A 19,459-nucleotide genomic window follows, 5' to 3' on the forward strand; every position below is an offset into this window, starting at 1 on the left:
CTGTCATTTCTCACCTCTTAACTCTAAAAAAGAAAAAAAAATAGCATCTTTTAGCTATAGATTAAAATTTTTAACTATCAGTTAGACTATCAGATGTTTATTAACAACTGGATATATTGCAGTGGCATCCAGGCACCATCCAGGAATCCAGGGCTTAGCAACCCTAGCAGTGTAGGAAACCCAGAGAGAAGAGGTGACAGTATTTTTCAAATTTAATTTTTATGCACTTGGTTCCTCAAGGTCTTCACAAGAGAAACATACAGTAAAGCAACAGGGAGTACTTGCAATAAATTGGATAAATGTGCATATGTCCACTAGAAAGAAAAATTTCTGAATTTCCTTCTGAATAGAGTGAAACTAACTGTTGAAATAATAACATTCCTTTTGTTACTCTTATTAATATCTCTGGATTTTTTTCAAGTTAGTAGAAAAATTATTCTGTTTTAAAAAATAAATGTCTGTGTCTATGAAAATATATACTGGAAATGATCCTCATTTCATTTAAAGTAGTACAGCTTGCTTTCTTTAACTAGATTATGGCTGATTTCTACCACTTAGGTGTGCTTATTTTTAAGGGATTTTATTTTTAGGATCCTTATTTTTAAAACCTGTTGAAGTGTTATCACTCTGCCCCTTAACTTCAGTTGGGATCAGGCTTTTGCATGCCATGATCTCTGTAAGATTTTCAAGTTTTTGCCACTGTAAATGTAAATTGGGTTTTTCCTTCCTATTAAAGCCAAGAACCGTGGGATTGCAATTCCAGTGGATTTGGACAGCCAGGTGAACACTTTGTTCATGAAGAGTCACTCCAACATGGTGCAGAGGGCAGCCATGGGGTGGAGGATGTCAGCCCGCAGTGGACCTCGCTTCAAAGAAGCTCTTGGTGGGCCTGCCTGGGATTACAGGAACATCATAGAGAAACTACAGGTACAGAAACAGCAAATGGCTTGGGCAGCAGTGGGACTGCAGTTATCTCACATGTGCCAGATACGGAAAATACCAGAGACAGGCCCAGTGCATTTTGAGTGCTGGATGAGAGGAGCCACTGCACTTCTGTGTGGGGGCGGCTGAAGGCTCAGCTCTGCAGGATCAGTATTTGGCTCCTGCAGAAGTCAGAGAGGAGGAGGAGGTATCACAGAATGAGCTGAGCTGGAAGGGTCCCACAAAGATCATCGACTCCAACCCCTGGCCCTGCTCAGGACACCCCAACAATCCCACCCTGTGCCTAAAAGTGCTGTCCAAACACTCCTGGAGCTCTGACAGACCATTCCCTGGGGAGCCTGTTCAGTGTCCCAGCACCCTCTGGGGGAAGAACCTTTTCTGATATCCACCCTAACCCTCCCCTGACACAGCTCCAGCCGTTCCCTCAGGTCCTGTCCCTGGTCACACAGAGCAGAGCTCAGGGCCTGTCCCTCCTCTTCCCCTCGTGAGGAAACTGCAGAACTGCAGTGAGCTCTGACCTCAGTCTGCTCTTCTCCAGCTGAACAGACCAAGTGCCCTCAGCTGCTTCTCATGTGGCTTCACCTCGAGGTCCTTCACCATCTTCATGTCACTCCTCTTGTCACCTACACTGTGGTGCCCAAAACTGCACACAATATTCAAGTTGTGTTCTCCTCGAAATGATGCTCCAGAGAGCAGCATCTCCTTTCTGCCTTTTTAGGCCACATGTCCTTTTCTGGCTGCAGAGGAGATACTGGAGGCTCTGGGTCACGTTTGTGTCTCTGGAGATGGCCATGACATGGAGACTATCCTGTGCATGCAGAGCCTAAACAGCATCAGGGGTTTATGACCCGAGAAAACAGCAGGACCCAGACAAATGGAGGGGCCCTAAACACCAAGGACACAACACCTGAGAAGACACATTAACTGTGTCTGATGAGCATTGTTTTTCCAGCACACCATCATCCTGACTGTTGCCACAGGTTTTGTGAGCACTAGCAGAGAGGAGAAATTCAGAAGAGAGTAGCAATGGGCACCTTCTCCCCCTTGCCCTGCGTGAGGAGTGGCCTGAAGAAAGGCTTGAAGTGGTTTTACAGCCATCTGGGTTGCCCAGGGCTCCTGCAGCTGGGCATCACACTGGGCCAGGCCGTGCATCCCACCAAACTGTGCAGCTCCATGGCGATGTTGTTGGAGTTCTCAGTAGTTATGGATGTTCTCCTGTCCTCCCAGGACGTGGTGTCCTCCCTGGAGCAGCAGTTCACGCCCATGATGCAAGCTGAATTCTCGGTGCTGGTTGATGTGCTGCACAGCCCAGAGCTCCTGTTCCCCGAGGGCAGCGATGCCAGAATAAGATGCGGCGCTTTCATGTCCAAGTAAGTGTGCAGAGAGGCCTATTGCTTCTTTGGAAACAATGGCAGGGTTTTAACATTTTCAACAGCACTTACCTCTGTTTTCAGCAGAGACTTAAGCAAGCAGGTGTCCAAGTTCACTGTTGAAAGCTTGAAGTGAGGTCTTTTGCTCCATATTTTATATTTCTCAGTAGTTTTGTTTGGAGAGGACAGAGAGAGAGAGGTTGCTTGTCTTATCTGCTGGAAATGGGATGTTAGTGGCTTGTTAAAATTGTGGCAGGCTCAACCTACTTCTGTTTTCTCAATGGGCTACTTTTGCTATTACATTTCACCAAATCTACAACAGAAACTTAGATTTTCCATAGCAGAATTTTCAAGAATTCATAATGAAGGAGTGGGCTGCTCAAGGCTTGTGGGTTTTTTGTTGGGTTTTTTTGGTACAGCAAATCGATATTTTTATTTTAAACTGCCAACTGCTCTTTGAAAATACATTTCACTGGGACCCCTATCTGGTCTTGAATTATTAGATGTTTTATTTGCAGTCTGTGCATTGGAATAGAGTCTTGCAAATTTTTTATTAGTCCTCAAATGAGATGCCCTCCCTGCCCTTGAGAAACTATAATTTAAACAGAGATAACTTGGGGGAAATGAATGCATTTGGCAGCTCTCCTGATTCCTTGGTTATTTGCATATTCTGCAGAGGTAGCATTATAACAATATACTTTATATGTTTGGAAAAATCAGAAATAAAATTAATTTTGAGATTATCTCATCCCATGTCCCCTGTCCAAACTCCTGTTTGAAGCCAGCATCAAAATGCAGAAAAAAAAACCCCAAAACCTGTCCAAGGTCTTCAGATTTCCTTCATTCCTATTTTCACAAACATTTCTCCAGCAATGTGTGAACCAGTGCAGGGACCTGTGCACAGATCTGTTCTGCACAAAGACACAAAGGCTGCTTCTGGTATCGGCCTCAGCTGACTGAAATCCAAACTCCTGTCACAGTCATAGCTGGAGACAGAAATGGACCTTGATTTCTGGCTTGCCAAGTGGCTGTGTGAATGTAAACAGCAATTACGTTTCATCCAAATGTCTGTATTTCTGAATGCTTCCATGTATGGTTTTTTTGGAAATCCTTTTGGCCGAATACCATTTGCTAATTACTTCATAAATATTTTATAAGCATCATAGAAGTTGGAAGGTGTAAAGGTTGTAGCTTTTAAAGTTTGCAAGATGCATGGTGAACACTGGTTGCCTTTAAATAATGCTTAAAATCAGTTACCTTTAAATAAAGGAAGGATGAAATAACAAGTATGGATCTTAATCTGGAAGTCCTCATAAAAAGTGGTTGTAGAATTCTGCCTTCTGTATGGGCAGTAAGATATGCAAATTGACACAAAAATCTCCCAACACCTTGAAAGTCCCGTTTCCTTTTTAATTATGATTTCTCTTGACCACTTTTATTTCCTTTCCTTGAGGAAAAATACAGTGATGGGCAAATTTTGCATAAAGAAATTGTAGTATGGCTTAGCAACAATATGCAGGGTTCTTTAAGTTTTAATATTTTACTTTCAGGTTGATTAATCACACAAAGAAGCTAATGGAGAAAGAAGAAAAGCTCTGCATTAAAATCCTTCAAACTTTACGAGAAATGCTTGACAAGAAAACCAACTTTGCAGAAGAGGTACTGCTACCACTTTAATAATAAATATAGAACTAACAGCACGGTATTCATAACAGAATCTGACACGATTTCAATTTTGTGCATTTTTTAGAGATAACCTGGTGTCTTAGGAACAGTGTGGTAAGGTAGGAAGTTGGTTTGGAACAAAAGAAACTCTGCCTTGCATAGTTTTGTGTGAGGAACTTGATAGGAGTCAAGGCAAGAAAGATGAAATGAATTAGCAGTAGCAAGTATTACGGTGTATAATTATTATATATTGGATATTCTCTATTTCTGGAGATTAGCCTTCATTTGTCACACCCGACTTTACCACAAAATCAATGGAAATAAGGGATTTTTAATTGCAATTGTACAGTTTTTCCCTGCTGCCTGTGGTGTCAGACTTTTGTACTCCACGTGCTTTTTAATGCTTGCAAATGTGTGAAAGGAAATCTGCAGTGTTTAAGCAGAGCTGCCAGTTTGGGGAAGAAGTGACATAGTCTGTACTCTGTAAGTGTCTAATTATTTCTTGCATTCCTCTCTCCCTTCATTGCCCAGTTTCCTCTTGCAAAACCAAATCTTTCAAATGCCTCACTCCTTTTGCCTATTCCTTTGGCTGTCAGTAGGCAGATTCAGATGTAGATGTCAGCTGTCCCTGTTCTTTCTAGCCTGACCCGGTGTCTTTTGTGTAGTTTCCTCTTATCCATATTTCTGGGTATTCCCCAAATCCTTTCAATGTTATTCACTCTGAAATATGAATCATGGAGCTATCATCTAATCTCTCAGTGCTGACATCACACCTGCCCTGTGCAAAAATAACCAGTGTAAGCAGAGGAAACCAACCCCATCTTCACCTCCTCCTCAAAGAAAACTGTGGTTAGGCCTGGGCAGACAAATTCTTTTTAATGTCATAAAAAGAATTTCACAGGGGAGGAAGATATTATTATTATTTATTATTATTCATCTTTATTCCAATAGCAAACTGGGTGCATAACACCACTGCATCACGTGGGAAAAATAATTTGCTTTTGTAACTGACCTTTGCCAGACCTCTCCAAAAGAATTACATAGACCCACCATGAGTTAACCTCATCTGAGGACTACAGGGGAGGAAAAAAGGCAACACTTTTAATGTAGGACTTGAAACAAGCAAGAAGATTTAGTTGCTCCTTTTACCCTGTTGTGGGTGCTGATAAAGGGAGACAGAGTTAAGGGAGGGAATTCCCATCAGAGGGAATGTTCTCCATCAGTCTGTAAAGGCTCTGCTTTTCAGGAGTGGGTAAAGGAGGTGTATTCCCAAATCCCTCAGGTGATCTCCCCCATGTTGGGGGAGCATGGTGGGTGGAGAAGCTCTTTCTAAATAGAATTTCTCCTCCGTGCTTCCTCTGGAGTCCCATTGATTTTACACTGAGTAATGTGATGAATCAGTGCAAACAAATATGTGAATAAACAAGCTTGGATATGCTTTGCAAGTGCTTCTCTGGCTTGCTACTCTTATGAGTCATTGTTCAATGCCATGGACTTCAGAACAGTAAAAATAGCACAATGAATAGCCTCATGTGCATGTTTCCCTTTTTTTTTTTTTGTAGCTGTGATCTCACTGCCTGCAAAGTTATTCAACTACGGCATGCAGACATTAAAAAAAAAAAGAGTAGTACACATATAATGGTCATAACCAGAACAAAGCTACAGAGGGATCTGGGACATTTTGAAAGGAAGCCTGAGTTTGATAATCATCTATCAAATTGTATTTTCTGTGATAAACCTGACAGAAATGGTAACCCTCCAGTTTCTGCAGACTTTCTCTCAGTGAGAAAGAAGGATGAAATAATGAAATAAAATTTCCTCATCTTGCTTCATGTTAATTCCCACCACTGAGCATCTTCTACTGTCTTTGTCCTTCATTTGAAGGTAGCCTATGTCATCTGCTGAAGGAACAGGAGGCAAAAGGGGAGTAGGGGCTTATTTCACTGATTTTATACCTGCATCCACTCTGTCAGCTCTATTGTTGCACCTCTCCTTGGGGGTGAGTTTCAGGTCTCCAGTGCCCTCCTGGCTCCACATCCTTGGATTTCCTTGCAGTCAGCCTTTGAGGCAGCACTCTTGTCTTGCCTTGTCTTGCAGCATCACAGCATCTAATCGTGCTGGGAATCAAAGTTCAATTTCAGAAGTTTGATGTAAGGTATATAAACGACACATAAAACCTCCTGGCCATTGACTGGCTCTCATAAGTAATTGTGGGTGATTATTGCAATCTTCTGGGAGTCCTGCATTGAGTCCTAGCCCTGGTTGTATTGATTAGGTCACTAACTGGAGTGAAACCTGATCTACAGCCCCCCTCTTCCAGAACAGCGTTAAAACACTTGGGGAAAGCTGTGTGGAGGGAGCTCACATTGCCTCTGTTCAGATAGCTACATGTATTTATCTATGTGTATTTATCTAAAGCTCACTTCAGACTGACTATTTGAGAAGAAAAGCAAGAGAGACAGAAAGGACTGTGCTTGGACTAGATCTACCCCATCTATATTTGGGGCTAGAATCGCTGGCTGTTTTTATACCCATTTTGCAAAGCCAGAAGGCTCTTGGACTGGGATTTCTGAATTTAGTTAGGCATATCTTTTTGTGTTTCATCGTAGTGCTTGATATTAATTTAATTTCTGTGTGAATGTTGCCTCTAGACCTATTTATAAACCTCAGTTTGAATCTGAGTAACATTTCCAAAAGCACCTGAGACACGTAGACTGATGTGTGCTCACTTTCCAAATGACTGGAGCAGTTTAAAATCTTAGCATTACCTTGCTGCCCTTCTTAAAGTGCTTGTCCATACAACAGAGCTGGTGGGCCAGGAAGGGTGGTCCAGCAGCTTCAAAGAGGGTTCAGAAGCTTAAATTAAACCCTCCTCAGTGAACTGGATGAAGTTGTTGAACTCTTTGATGTCATGGTGCTCATATGGCGATGTCTTGCCTCACTCCAGCTGCTGGCATGGTAATGCCTTGGGTATGGACAACCTTCTGATTTCCCAACTGTTCATAAATCAGGTCAGCACATCTGGGGGAAAAATATCCTGTCTGCTACCATGTGTGTATGTTACATCTGATCAGACGTGCTAATGGATGATGGGGTGTTACAGAATGTGGCAGAATCCAGGCCCGTGTGCCCCTCCCTAAGGCAGCTCCTCTGAGAAACACTACTGGAAATGAATGGAGCCCTTCAGGAGGGGGTGCCTGTGCTGCAGAGCACACACTTTATACTTTTTCTTCCTGTTTTAGGTGTTGAACTTCAGTATAAATAATAGAAAACTGCGTTTTTAAGTGTCAGTAGAACAAAGACTCTGTAAGCTGCTTAATTGTCAGAAATACGTTGTTGTGCTTTTTTGCCTTTTTTGGAAAAACTCATGAAAAATGTTGGTTTTCTCTTAGACATTTGCACTAGTTCATGATCTAAAATCATGGAAGTAGTTTTGTGGCTTTTTGTTTTGCAGGGTTAATGTTTCTGCATTCCACTTTAGATATGATATGTAAGCTATGAAATGTAAGCTATGAAATGTAAGCTGTCCTCTCCCCTTTGTTTGCAGGACCACCACCAAATATACATGTGAAAAAAACAGTACAGCTTTTGTGGAAATACAAACTTATTTTATTCCTGTAAGATTTGGTCCCAGATGTGGCCACTGCTGCCTCTTGGTCATTTTGTGCCAGAAAAACTGAATCTTTCATGTGGAGCTGTTGACAAAACTCCAGTGAGTTTGTCAAAAGCAATAGTTCCAGTTTATTATTGTATTGATCTACCAGTCAAGCTGAAGCCAGTGGGAGCTGCAGGTCTTTTTCTGCTGGGGTAAATGGCCTCAATGGGTTTTAGAAGCCAGGAGATTTTGTTGGGAGCCACTACAGTGTCCCAGCGTTGCAGTTGAATCACAGACATTCTCAACTTAAACTGCATTCTATTCTATAGCCTCATTTTTCAAGATGATTTGACTTATTTCCATGTGCAAATTAGGCAGCATTCAGATAAACAGCATTTGTAGGTAAAAAAAAAGCGGAGGAAAAAGAGAATAATTGTGAAAATGTGTTGCTTGCTGAATGTATCATACCTCAAAAGAATGCTTATTTTAAATAGGAGAGCAGGATCCAAATTCCTTTATCTGTGTTACTACTCACATTTTGGGTTAGTGGCACTGCAGGCATTTTGAAGAATTGCATTTAATTTTTCCCTCTTTCTGCTGTCAGTTTTATTTGTGCTGATGTATAAAAATACCTGTGCACTGGCCTGTTTTTCCCTGTTGTCAGGAGTTCATTCTCCTCACTGAGCTCAGTGTGCCTGTGAGGTGATAGGGGGTCAGAAACACCACAGGAGAACATGTATGCTTAGTGCTGTTTGTACTGATTTTTTTTTAAAAAAAATCACTTATCTATTTTAGCTGATAAAGGACACTCTTGCAGGATCCTGCATTAAAAGCTCATTCCTTAGGACGCCAGTTCACAGGGAGGGACTGGAGGTGCAGGGAAGAAGAATGTTTGGTTATCTCCAGCAGTGCCAGCCTGGTTGTGACCAGCACTTTTGGTATGGTTAAAAAACTGCTGTTTGTGGCTTTGTCGTGGGAGTTAAATGATGAGTGAAAACTGAAACACAAGAGGGACAAACCCCTTGGTCTTGGAGATGCTTTGAGGGGTTTGCATCAGCTGCAGAACCAAAGCCTCCAAGAATTCATTGCAGCAGAGGATTCAAGCTTTGCTATTGCCCTGAATCCTCTGAGCCAGTAATTGCAGTGGCAGGAGCACCAGAGCTTTCAGATATGCAAGACTAAACACTGGATGTGGTCAGAACCTTAAAGTGTGGTAATTTCTCATTAGATCCACACACTGACATTTTACAAAAGAGAGAAAACCTACAGAAAAACAAATGAGCAGTTTCACTTTTCCCCCTCTAGGCTTCAAGCTGGGATAATTAAGCAAAGGGACACCAGGAGGCATGTGATGGTGTTGTTTGTTCTAGCCAGGTGTTGTCAGCCACAGTGCTCAGAGCCTCGGGCCATCAGCCACTGTTGTGTTGTTATTGCTGCACATTTCTGGGGCTGTGACAGGCAGCGTCAACCAGAATATTCAGAATTAGCATCTCTCATCTTTGGGGTACCCCTTATCCCTCCTGTGATGTGCATTGTTCTGGACTGAAGGACAATGCTGCTGGACAGCCCCCAGATATTTTGCTGGATTTTTGATCACGCACATTTGTTGCTGATGCAAAATCCTGTGAGAACTTGGTATATGAAAAGCGTGACTTATTTTTAAGGGTATTTTTTTTTTCTGTAAGTAACAGGCCCTGGGATTTGCTCCAGCTTTGGACCTGTCACCTGCTGGTGTCACCTTCAGAAGCCTGTTCAGAGCCACTGTGCTCGGGCCATTGAGGCACTTACACAGGTCTGTGCCGTGGGTAGTTTCAGGCAGAGTGCATTGCTCTTGAGCTGGACAAGAACTTCATACTCAAAGTCGTGTATCAAAGACAGGTAATTCAGGAGACATGATCTAGTGGAAGGCAGCAGCAGTTTAGTCTGCTGCAGGGGCAGTGAACACAGACCTAACTACACTGCAGTCATGATTTTGCCCTCTCTTTAATATGCATCATTGTCAACTCACCATGATGCAAATAAAGCATCTCAGAGACCTAAAGGTACCTCTGTCTCAGGTGATAGTTTAGTGAGCAGTGGTGTTCACTGCTCTCTGGTACTTACTCTTTTCTGTTTCAAAACCTTGGTTATTTTTCCCTTGTTTGTTCTTCAAGTCACAAACAAATCTAATGGCAGGATGCCCAAGCTGTAAAAACACATGGTTGTTAACACATTTCATCCAAAAGATTGTAGTCTCTCAGCAGCTCATATTTATCAAATTTTAAGAATATGGTATGTTGTTATCCAGTTTTCTTTCAGAAATATTAAGCCCCAAATCCTGATTGATAAATTATTTTGAAACGTGTATCATCTGCCCTTCTCACATAAATCATCTCTCCTCTAAAGGAGCATCTGATGCTGGAGAATATTTTTTGTAGCTACTGATTTAAACAGCATCAACCAAACCAATAAAACTGGAGTAGCTTTTTCCTTGCTCTGAACTTCAAACGACTCATTTCTGCTCTGGAGTTCCCCCATTACACAGTGTATGGGACAAAGGGGGTTTGCCCTTCTTATTCCACATTAACTCCTTCCTATGGATGTGATCTCAAGAAGAGCAAACCACCAAGAAAATCTTAACTGCCTGCAAACTGTTTGACATCCTTCTCTATTGATATTGCTATTTGTTAAAAATAAATAAAAAAGAGTGCAAGAGAAGAGAGCTGTCTAATAAATGAAACTGTTAGAGCTCTGAGGATGATTCATCTCACCTTACTCAGGTACAATATTCATGGAACTGATCAGGATCCTTTTTGTGAACAACAGCAACTAGATTTTCTTTTGTTGTTGTTTTGAATACATGTGAGATGAATTTCACTAAAGACTCCATTACATCCAGAAGTTAAATTCCATGCTCACTATAGCTCTTTGAATCAAATTCTACATCATGAAGACAACAGGATCAAGGTTTTCTCCCTGACCTGTTTTATTTCTATATTTTAAATTATGAATAAAACAGATTTTTTTGATTTTAGTGGAAGGTTCTAGCAGATCCTGGATTGGCAAGGGACTAGGTAAATGACCAAAGATATGTTGTAAGTTAATATGTAAAATGGCTCAACTCAAGTTTTATCATATGGTTCATGTCTCCAGGTGTGTGGAGTTTTGTGTGAGAATGATTCATGTGCATAAATAGAAATATTTATTTTAGCTTATTTATTCCTATTCCTTCTCTTTTTCTTTCACCTCCATGGTGGAGTTATATTAGAAGATAAATATTAGAATGTTCATTCAGTGTCTTAGCATATTCTTTTTAGTGGAATAGATGGTCTTGTTTAGAATGATATATGTTAATGCTCTCAGAGTTACTTAACAGGAGGAAAAACATAATTCCCATGGCCACCCTAATTTTAGTGTTTGGTGGTTGTTCAAAGCTCCCAGCTGACATCCCAAGGAGCCTTTGTACTTATTTGCAGAGCAGGAGCAATGGGTGCAACAGGGGTTTCCATAACCCTGGGAGCAGCTACACTGAGGTGGGAAGGGAGTCCAGAGGAACACGGGAGAGAAACAAACTGCAGGCACCCTGAAGTTTGAGATGGTTGCAAGGATTTTTGGGAGTTAGGAGAATAAAACTGCATCAACCTTTTTCCTGACTATGATTCTGGAAGATGTTTCTCCCCACACGCTTCCCACTCCCTTTTCAGAATTAATTCCTATATGAAAAGGCCACATTTATGAGCAGCTTCAGTGCCACTGCCAGGTAATGGTTATAATTCTTACTGGGAAGCACAGAGAGTGCTGCAGTATCACAGAGACCACAGTGTGGCAACTGTGGACTTTTCAGAAACATCTCCTGTCTGTGGGAGCAGGTCAGCTGCTGCTGCTGCACGGCTCAATTCCCACAGCAGTCAGATCTCTGCAGCAGTCGTGGAGGGGGCGAGAGAAAATGTCTCCTTTGGGTTTGAATTTCCTTGGAAGGGGAATAGGGTTCTTTTGTTTTCTGGGTGGGTTTGTTGTTGCTGTTGTTGTTGCCGTTGTTATTGACTATCACAAATTTGCTGCTGCTTTATTTAATATGTTTGAGCAACAACCCTGTTTGTACTTTGCAGTCGCACCAGAGATAGCAGTGAGCAGAATTCAATGCCTTGTATTAAGGATGGCCAATGAATATTTATGATAGACCTAGGGAGCCAGTAATAAAAACGAAATCGGCATGATGCCACTAGATCCAAACCTTTGATCTCTGTTTTAAGAGAAAATACAATAAAGCAGGGGATAATGGACTCATTATAATGGAATGGTTAGTTATGGTTACTTAGGGCAGCGTGAATAGGTGGCATTACACAAACTGCTCTAGTCCAATATTTATGATCCAGAAATGTGTTTCAGGCATTGAGTTTCTACAGAAAACATCAGTTTATGATATTGTTTTGGTTTAGTCAGTCCAAGCACAAAGAATTAAAGATATATCCCTTTCAGATACCAGGATGAGGCATGCTCTTGCCTTACTAGGGACAGCAAAAGCACTAAGAACCAGCAAGGCCCTTCCACTCGACCTCCTTCTGTGCTTCTGCTCCTCATCCATCACCCTGTGAGCAGGTAGAGGGAGGGCTGAGCATTGCAGAGGGGTGGAAATTAGATTCCACTCCCTGCCCAGGCTGTCTTACCAGGTACCAGCTGTGAGGGGACGCTTGGGATCATCAGGAGAGAGGGGACAGCTTCCAGTTTGATATCACCAGGAGCATGCAGGGGCGGTGGCTGGAGATGTGTGCCACAGCTGGATGCATCCACCTCCACCAGGAGCAGGGAGAATCTCCTGCAGAGTGCTGAGACAGCTCCTGGGAAGCCTAATGAAGGAGCTGGTATTCGCCAGGGATGGGGAGCAGGAGCGAGTGAGCTATTTTTCTTTTTAATGGTTGCAATTACTTGCTTAACACCCCTGCCACACCAAGCAAGAGGCAGAGGAGGGCTGATTCCAGGCTGTAGATGAAAGCTGATCCCGAGGTCTCTGTCTAGCCAGGCAGGAGGAGGAAATGGAAACTCACTGTTTTCTGATTAGTTTCAAACTGATGTAATTTCTAAGGGACTTCATCACTAATGACATCTGGCAAGGGATTAGTCTGTAATGTGGCCCATCTCCCCCTACTCCCCCTTTTCAAGAAAAAGAAAATATATGCTGTATTGAACTTCGGAAAACAGCTATTAAGCAACCTCAGTAACGGCTTCTGATAGGATTTCTTTTTCTTTTTTTTTTGGTCTGATGAGGATTTTACCCAGCATGTTTGGCCTTGGAGGAGTGCCTGGATGGTATTGCCAGCTGGAATTGTCAGAGCTGCTTTGTCTTCTGTCCCAGGAAAACAGAAGCCTGGCAGGCAGTCACTCTCGCTCTTATTTCATATCCCTGCTTAGTCAGAGTTGCCAGCCCCAAGCACTGAAAACCCTGAGTCAGGCCACAAACAAATCACGAGATTTGGCTTGAAAATCATGAGATTTTTTAATTACAAATAGTTTATTTGGGATTTCTCTGAGTCTTTAGAGTGTCTGTTCTTCCAATTTTATTGTACAAATCCCAGAGTTTGAGGTATGCTTTGTTGAATTACACACGTGTTTATTTACTTGAAATAAAAGCCAGGTTCATTTATGGTTACCTGGCCTCTGGAGTTCATGAGGAAAAGACCAGAATACTTGGAGGGGATCCTTTCTACTGCCAGAGGTGCCAGCAAAAGGCATTGTTGGCCTGAGCTGGGGCACAGGGAGATGTGCTCAGCAGGGTGGGATGGGTATTGGTAACTCCAGGTACAGAGCTATCACTGGGGGCTGTGGACAGGGCCTTGTCACTCTGAAAATTCCTTTTGGCAGACTTGTACAAAGCATTTTGTCCCCAGTCACTGAGCAGTTACACCAGCAAAGTCTCCTTATATTCCTTTTTCCTGCAAGCTTTTTACCCTTCCTCCTCCCACCTTATTTTTTACTACTTTTCTCCTCTTTCTTCCAAAAAACTTGATTTTTTGACTCTTTGGCTGTCTGCAGTAGCATTTGTGTCCCATTAGCCCTCCATACAGTAGGGTTGGATACCAGTCTGCCTGTCTCTGCTGCAAAAGAAATTTAGATAACCTTGACTCTCGGGTCTTTCAGTTTTAAGACTCCTTACTGCTTCCAGAGGAACAACAAGCTTCCCTTGAACCAGGTGTTTTCTCAGCTGTGACCAGTTAGAGGTTCCCAGCTCTAAGGTTCCTCCCAGACCGCTCTACTGGGTGCAGTTCAGCATTTTAAGAAACCAGACTCTTCAAATATACAAATATTTGACTGTGGCTCTCTAAAAATGAAAATCTTTGCATTTAAACAAATGCTGGAAGCCCTGCACATCATTGGGAAGTTCTTCTTTTACAGTTTTTTCGAAAGGGCTAAAAAATGTTCCTGGAGAATAGACTGTGCAACCATGAGGATTATTAATTTTGCAAGGAGACTCACATTAATGAGGTTGCTTTTGTGAGGCAGAGGATGTTAACAGTGGTAATTCACTACTGGCAATAAAGTGTGGGTTGGTCAGTGAATTCACCCAGGATGGCACAGAGGATTGTTCTGGTTATATGTCACAGTCTTTCTTAAATTTGCCTTGGTTGTTGCTGGCACTTTGTTACAGCCATAAGAATTCTCACAATAAAACCAACCATGAGGACTTAGAAAGGGCTGTTTGAAAAATGGAAGTTGAACCATTTCTTCTTTTCCTTCATATTTAAGTATTCTTACAGCAAATAACATCATGCATGGGAAAATCTTCGATTTTATTGTTTGAATTTTTGTTCTGTGTGGGGAAATGTTTTCATGAAGAAAAAAAACCCAAAAAAACAGTCAGAGCAGCAAGTTTAGGAGATTACTTAGGGTTGGGGTGTGCTTAGACAGAAATGAGTAATTTGCACTGCAGAAATCTGGGCAGAGTGGTCGATATTTGTGCCTGTGCAGGGCCTCAGGTGAGGGCAGTGCTGGCTGTGTGCGGGCACAGGGCTGGGAGGTGACAGCTGAACTGCCTCCTCCTGGAGTCCCACCTGATGCTCAGCCAGGCTGCCCAGAGGGGTTTGCCATCCCCAGTGTGGTCTGCAGGGAGCCACTTGACTTAGATGAAGCTGTTTATATAAAGAGATTATTTCCATACATGCGGTACTGAAAGAGCTTGTTTTAACTCAGTAGCAAATTCTAGCACACTGGGTACTCTAAATGCAGGTCTTTTACTTCCCTTTTCTTAAAAAAAAAAAAAAAAGTTTAAAAACCCCCAAGAAGTCAGCTATTTGATATATACTTTAATTCATCATGTATTTAATCTATTTTTTAAACTATAAACAATTTGAAACTAAAGAAATAATTCCTTTGTTTCTTTAAACTTGCTCTCTCTTTCCTATTTTTGCATATACTTTTTCCTTTTTCTCTATTTTTTTCCTGATTTTTAGCTGAAGAAAGACTTTATTTGGGAGCAGGAAAGGAAATCCTGCTGGAATAATGTTTTCTTTTGATCTACCCCACAGTTTATGGCTTCTGTGTCTTAAGTTCAGTCCTTTGATCACTATCTGTCTGTTTTGCTGCTAAGCCCTATGCAGTGTGATTTTACTGTTGAGCCAGCTGGGGCTCTGCCCCCTGCAAGAACCGTGAGGTTGTAAAATCAGAGTAAATTAAAAGAGTTTTCTCAAGCCTCTTCTGCATGATTCTCAGCTCTTAACTTCACAGCTGAAAAGTGGCTGCTGTCTTGCCCCTGCCGATGCTGTGCCCGTCCAGCTCCATCTTCCAGCAGGGGCCTCCAGAGCCCCAGGAGGTGGCAAAGCAGCACCAGGCAGCTGCAGCCCTGCACAAAGGGGCTCTTTCACACGCGTTCCTGCTAGGAAAGCACATGTGCAGCTTAAAACAAGTTCCAATGCCCATCTGACTTGAGCAACAGCCATCCTGGGGAAGCTGTCTTATTTTTTTTTTTTCCCCTGAGATTGGTCAACAGATATATTGCCCCCATGCTTGTTTCTGACTCGGTGAGCGCTGTGTTTAGGACCAGAACTTCGGTAATTTCTAGATTTTTTTCTGGTGAGGAGGGTTGCTGAAGGACAAGAGAAGGGAACTGAGGTTGCCCCTGCCAGGCTACTGTGCACAGGGAGGTGCCACCACCGTGGGCATGTGTCAGTGCAGCACAGGGTACTTTTAAGTAGCACAAGCTCACTCCCGTTTCAGGCTCCTCTCCAGAGGACTGAGTGACTCACCTTGAGAGATCTCTCTGAAAGTGGAAGCAGGACTTTGCATATGACAGTGCAGAACCTCGCAGGTTGGCAGGGCGCCCGTCTTCTCCTCCCTAAATCAAGGAGTGTGCTCCCGGGCTTTGTGAATGAAAGATTTGTTGGGGGGAAAAAAATGGCATAAAGTCTTAAAAAAAAATTATTAAGCTTGGCTTACTGTGTAAATTCTTGTTCTGAAGTTGGCTTCTATTAGAAAAAAACATGCTTTTAAAAATTTGCTGAAATGTTGGCATACATGAAAGGAGTCGCTTCTTGAGTTGTTCAGACTCCAGAGACTCTTCCTGCTGTGTTGGCCAGCTTGATTTGCAATGCCTGTTCTCCTGAAGGAGGATTTCTGGGTCAAGGTGGCTCCAAAAATCTGCAACCCAAGGGGGTGATCCAACAAAAGACAAAGCAGAAGGGCTTGTATGGAGCACCCTCCCCTTCAGACGTGCCTGGGCACACAGGCACTGCTGGCCAGCGTGGCTGGGGTGCCTACCAGCTTCCGAGGATGTTGGTTAGGAGACCTGAGACACGTGTTAACCCCACGCTCCTGTGATCCGTGGCTGTCATACCTGTGGAAATGTTTACAGCCGTCATACCTGTGGGGATGCAAACCTGCCCACGGTGACACTGGGAGGGACCCCCTTGCCTGGAGGGCATCTGGCTTTGACACGGGGAGGAGCATGCTTTATCCCCAACAGCCAATATCCATCCATTATCAAATGCCACCTGCCTTGTTTGCAGAAAACCCCTCCAGATGACACTGGAGGCACTTCCAGACCCAGCTGGGTGCGTTCCTTTGTCACCAAGGCTGGGAGCTCCAGAGGTCCCTTCTATCCCTAACCCAGGGACTGTGTGAGTGATCAGTGTGGTGACTGGTCACCACATCAGGCTGGTCCCCAGCCCTGCCCACACGTGCCAGGAGGCCGATTTGGGGGAGAGCCCCGGGGGCACAGCGGTGCCCGGCGGTGCCCGGGGCCGCTCCCTCGGAGCAGCGCTGTGCCGGGGGAATGCGGGCGAGTGCAAGGCGCCGGCTTCCACCTTTAGAACCGGCCCCGTGCTGTAATCGCCTTTGCCCGGGCAGCGATTTAATGAGCTGTTTGGGCATGTGACCGCGGCGCATGTGAGCGGGGCCGCCGGGGGAGGCGCGGGCGCTGTTATGTAATGGGCGCAGTGTCTGGCGGCGGGGCCGCGCTCCCCGCGGGCTCGGGGCGCCGCACGGAGCTGGGAAATGGCTCCCGAGCTGCCTGCGGGGCCGGCTGCGCACGGAGCAGCATCCCCGAGGCGGCCGGGAACTGCCCTTATGTAACGCGGCGGGGGACACACAGAGCCCCCGCTCCTTCCCCTCTGCCCCCGCCTCGCCACAGAGCGTGGATCAGCGTTTTGTTTATCAACCTGCCCCTCTCCCGCTTCGCCGCCGCCTCCAGAAGCGGCTCCGCAGGCAGCAGAGGCGCCTCCCCGTGCTGGGGATGCGGGATTTGGCAGAGGATGCTGGAGTGCAGGCTCTGAGGTTTGGGCGTGCAGGTGGCCTGTGAGGAGTTTCCATAAATTATTGTGTGTGTGACTCCCCGGTGGCATTGCACAGGGGTGCCTGTGTGAAGCTGCAGATGTTCTTGCCATCAGCTTCTCACCTTTTATCTAGTTCTCTGTAAAGGAAAAAAAAAAAAAAAAAAAAAAAAAGTTCTGTGACTGTGGGGACAAAAACAAACAACACAAAACCAAAACCCAAACCAAACAAAAAAACCCCACAAAACAACAACAAAAACACGCAAAAAAACCCCCCACCACGAAATGTGGAACATCTGGGGCAGCTTTAAACTTAAGTAACAAATTTTATTGATAACCAGCTGAGGAGCCAATTGATATAACACAGCTGAAAGACAGAGGAGTGCTTCCCCCATCCCCACCCTGCAGTATTCACCATTTCTCCAAAGTACCATTTGAAATCCCATCCTTCCTCCTCTGATGGAAGCTAATGTTCATTGTCTTGCCCTTGAAAAGAATAATAAAGCTGCCCAGGAGCTGTGAAGAAAGCAAACGCTCCAAAATTTTGAGCTGTATTAAATCTCCTCTACTTTCTAAGGGCCAGAATATACTGCTTACAGGCAGCCTGATTGCATGGCAGTCAAAACATTTTCCTCTTAAACATTTCCCCTGCCACCACTACAGTAAGAAAATAGCCATTTATAAAGCTGTGCTTGCAACAAACTCCAGTGCTGTTTGATAGGATCAGGTGTACTGGTTGTGCATCTGGGGAATATTCAACAAATAATATCACTTTATATGATACAGATTCTATTATCCTGTATTTATTGTACTTCCAAGAGGAAGTTGTTGTTGGAGTTGTTTTTGTATTAGTAGGCATCACAAAATGATATTTTGTTTTGTTGGTTGAAGAGGTTTTTGTCTTCCCTTCTGTTGCTTTTCCTCTATTTTTTCACTTCACCTCTCTATATACAGCAAACCCATGTTTAAATATACATTGTTATGTATAGTTACATAACCCTGTCTTGCAAAGTGCTGAAAAATGATCCCTGGCTTTATCTTCTGAGTATTTTTTAAAAGTAACAGGTTTTGTGTATAATCTAGCACAGTCAAAAGACAGAGGGAGACATGCTGCTGCTACATAAGGATCGTTTTCCACAAATCAGAACAAAAATAATAGAAATTATACCCCAACAAATATCATATGCTGTGTTTTTGCTAGCCAGTGAGTCTTAAAACCAGACAGTATAAATGCATTTGCTAATGAGTGGATACTGAGTTGATTTAATGAGTTGTGATGCAGTTGGTGACTGCTCATTATCATCAGAGAATTTAACTTGCTGCAGCAACTCAGAAAATAAATGAGTACAGCTCAGACTGGACTGTGTTGAGAGTGAAATGAGAACTTTTCCTCTCTGCAGCTTTGGCACTCTTTGGTTTTTCCTGCTTCATATCAGCCATGCTGAGCTGTGTTTCAGGTCCTTTGACCATCCATTGCTGATCCTTCCAAAGATGGGTCTGGAAGTGGTGCCAGACCCTGCCTCTCATGAGCAGAGGGAGTGCCCAGACAGGTAAACAGATTCAGAGGTCTTGACAGCTGGAGATTAACAACAGGCCTCCTCTCAGAATAAAGGGCCATTCTTCTCGCAGGGTGTGGACAGGGAATATTAGGACTCTGGTTATCATCTAACAGGCATTACAGGAGATAAAGAAGCTCCAAAGGTGAGGAAAGCTCGCACTACAGCTTGAGCAGGTCAGGTTGCTTATGAGCAAAAGCATTCCAGGAGTCCTGCTGGACTCTGCCAGTGCTAAAAGTGTTGAATGGAATCACCTTACCCAGGTAGCACTTACAGAAAGAAAACAGCAAAACCCTTCCCATTCTGTAGCCTGCATTTTATGGGGCTTCATTCCTTAAATACTGATGTGCCCTCAGAGCTGTGGGCTACTAGATACTGCAGAAGCACAGCACATAAATAATGACATTTGTTTTATTTTGGAGTTGTTAGAAAATCAGTGTCCCCGTAGGGTATCAATACAGTAGAAGAGGGTTTGTGTGTTTGTGCTTCAAGAGAAAAGTTCTTTATCCTTAAAATAGACGGTTGCAGAGAAAACTGATAATTTTTTTTCTTCCTTCGTGCAGAGTTTTAGAATCTGGTTCTGATTGCTCGGGC

General features: G+C 43.5%; 1 protein-coding gene across 3 annotated transcripts in view; it reads left to right on the forward strand.

The window, feature by feature from the left end:
• The window catches only part of ITPR2 (inositol 1,4,5-trisphosphate receptor type 2), a 243,137-nt gene that overhangs the window by 126,469 nt on the left and 97,209 nt on the right, over nt 1-19,459 (forward strand). For all 3 annotated transcript variants that reach the window (XM_063395504.1, XM_063395502.1, XM_063395503.1), the window contains 3 exons: nt 737-927; nt 2,170-2,312; nt 3,863-3,971. In XM_063395504.1, coding sequence (XP_063251574.1) covers nt 737-927; nt 2,170-2,312; nt 3,863-3,971 — 443 coding nt within the window. The remainder of the gene's footprint in view (nt 1-736; nt 928-2,169; nt 2,313-3,862; nt 3,972-19,459) is intronic.

Source organism: Prinia subflava, chromosome 4 (genome assembly GCF_021018805.1).
Source record: "Prinia subflava isolate CZ2003 ecotype Zambia chromosome 4, Cam_Psub_1.2, whole genome shotgun sequence".
NCBI lineage: Eukaryota > Metazoa > Chordata > Aves > Passeriformes > Cisticolidae > Prinia > Prinia subflava.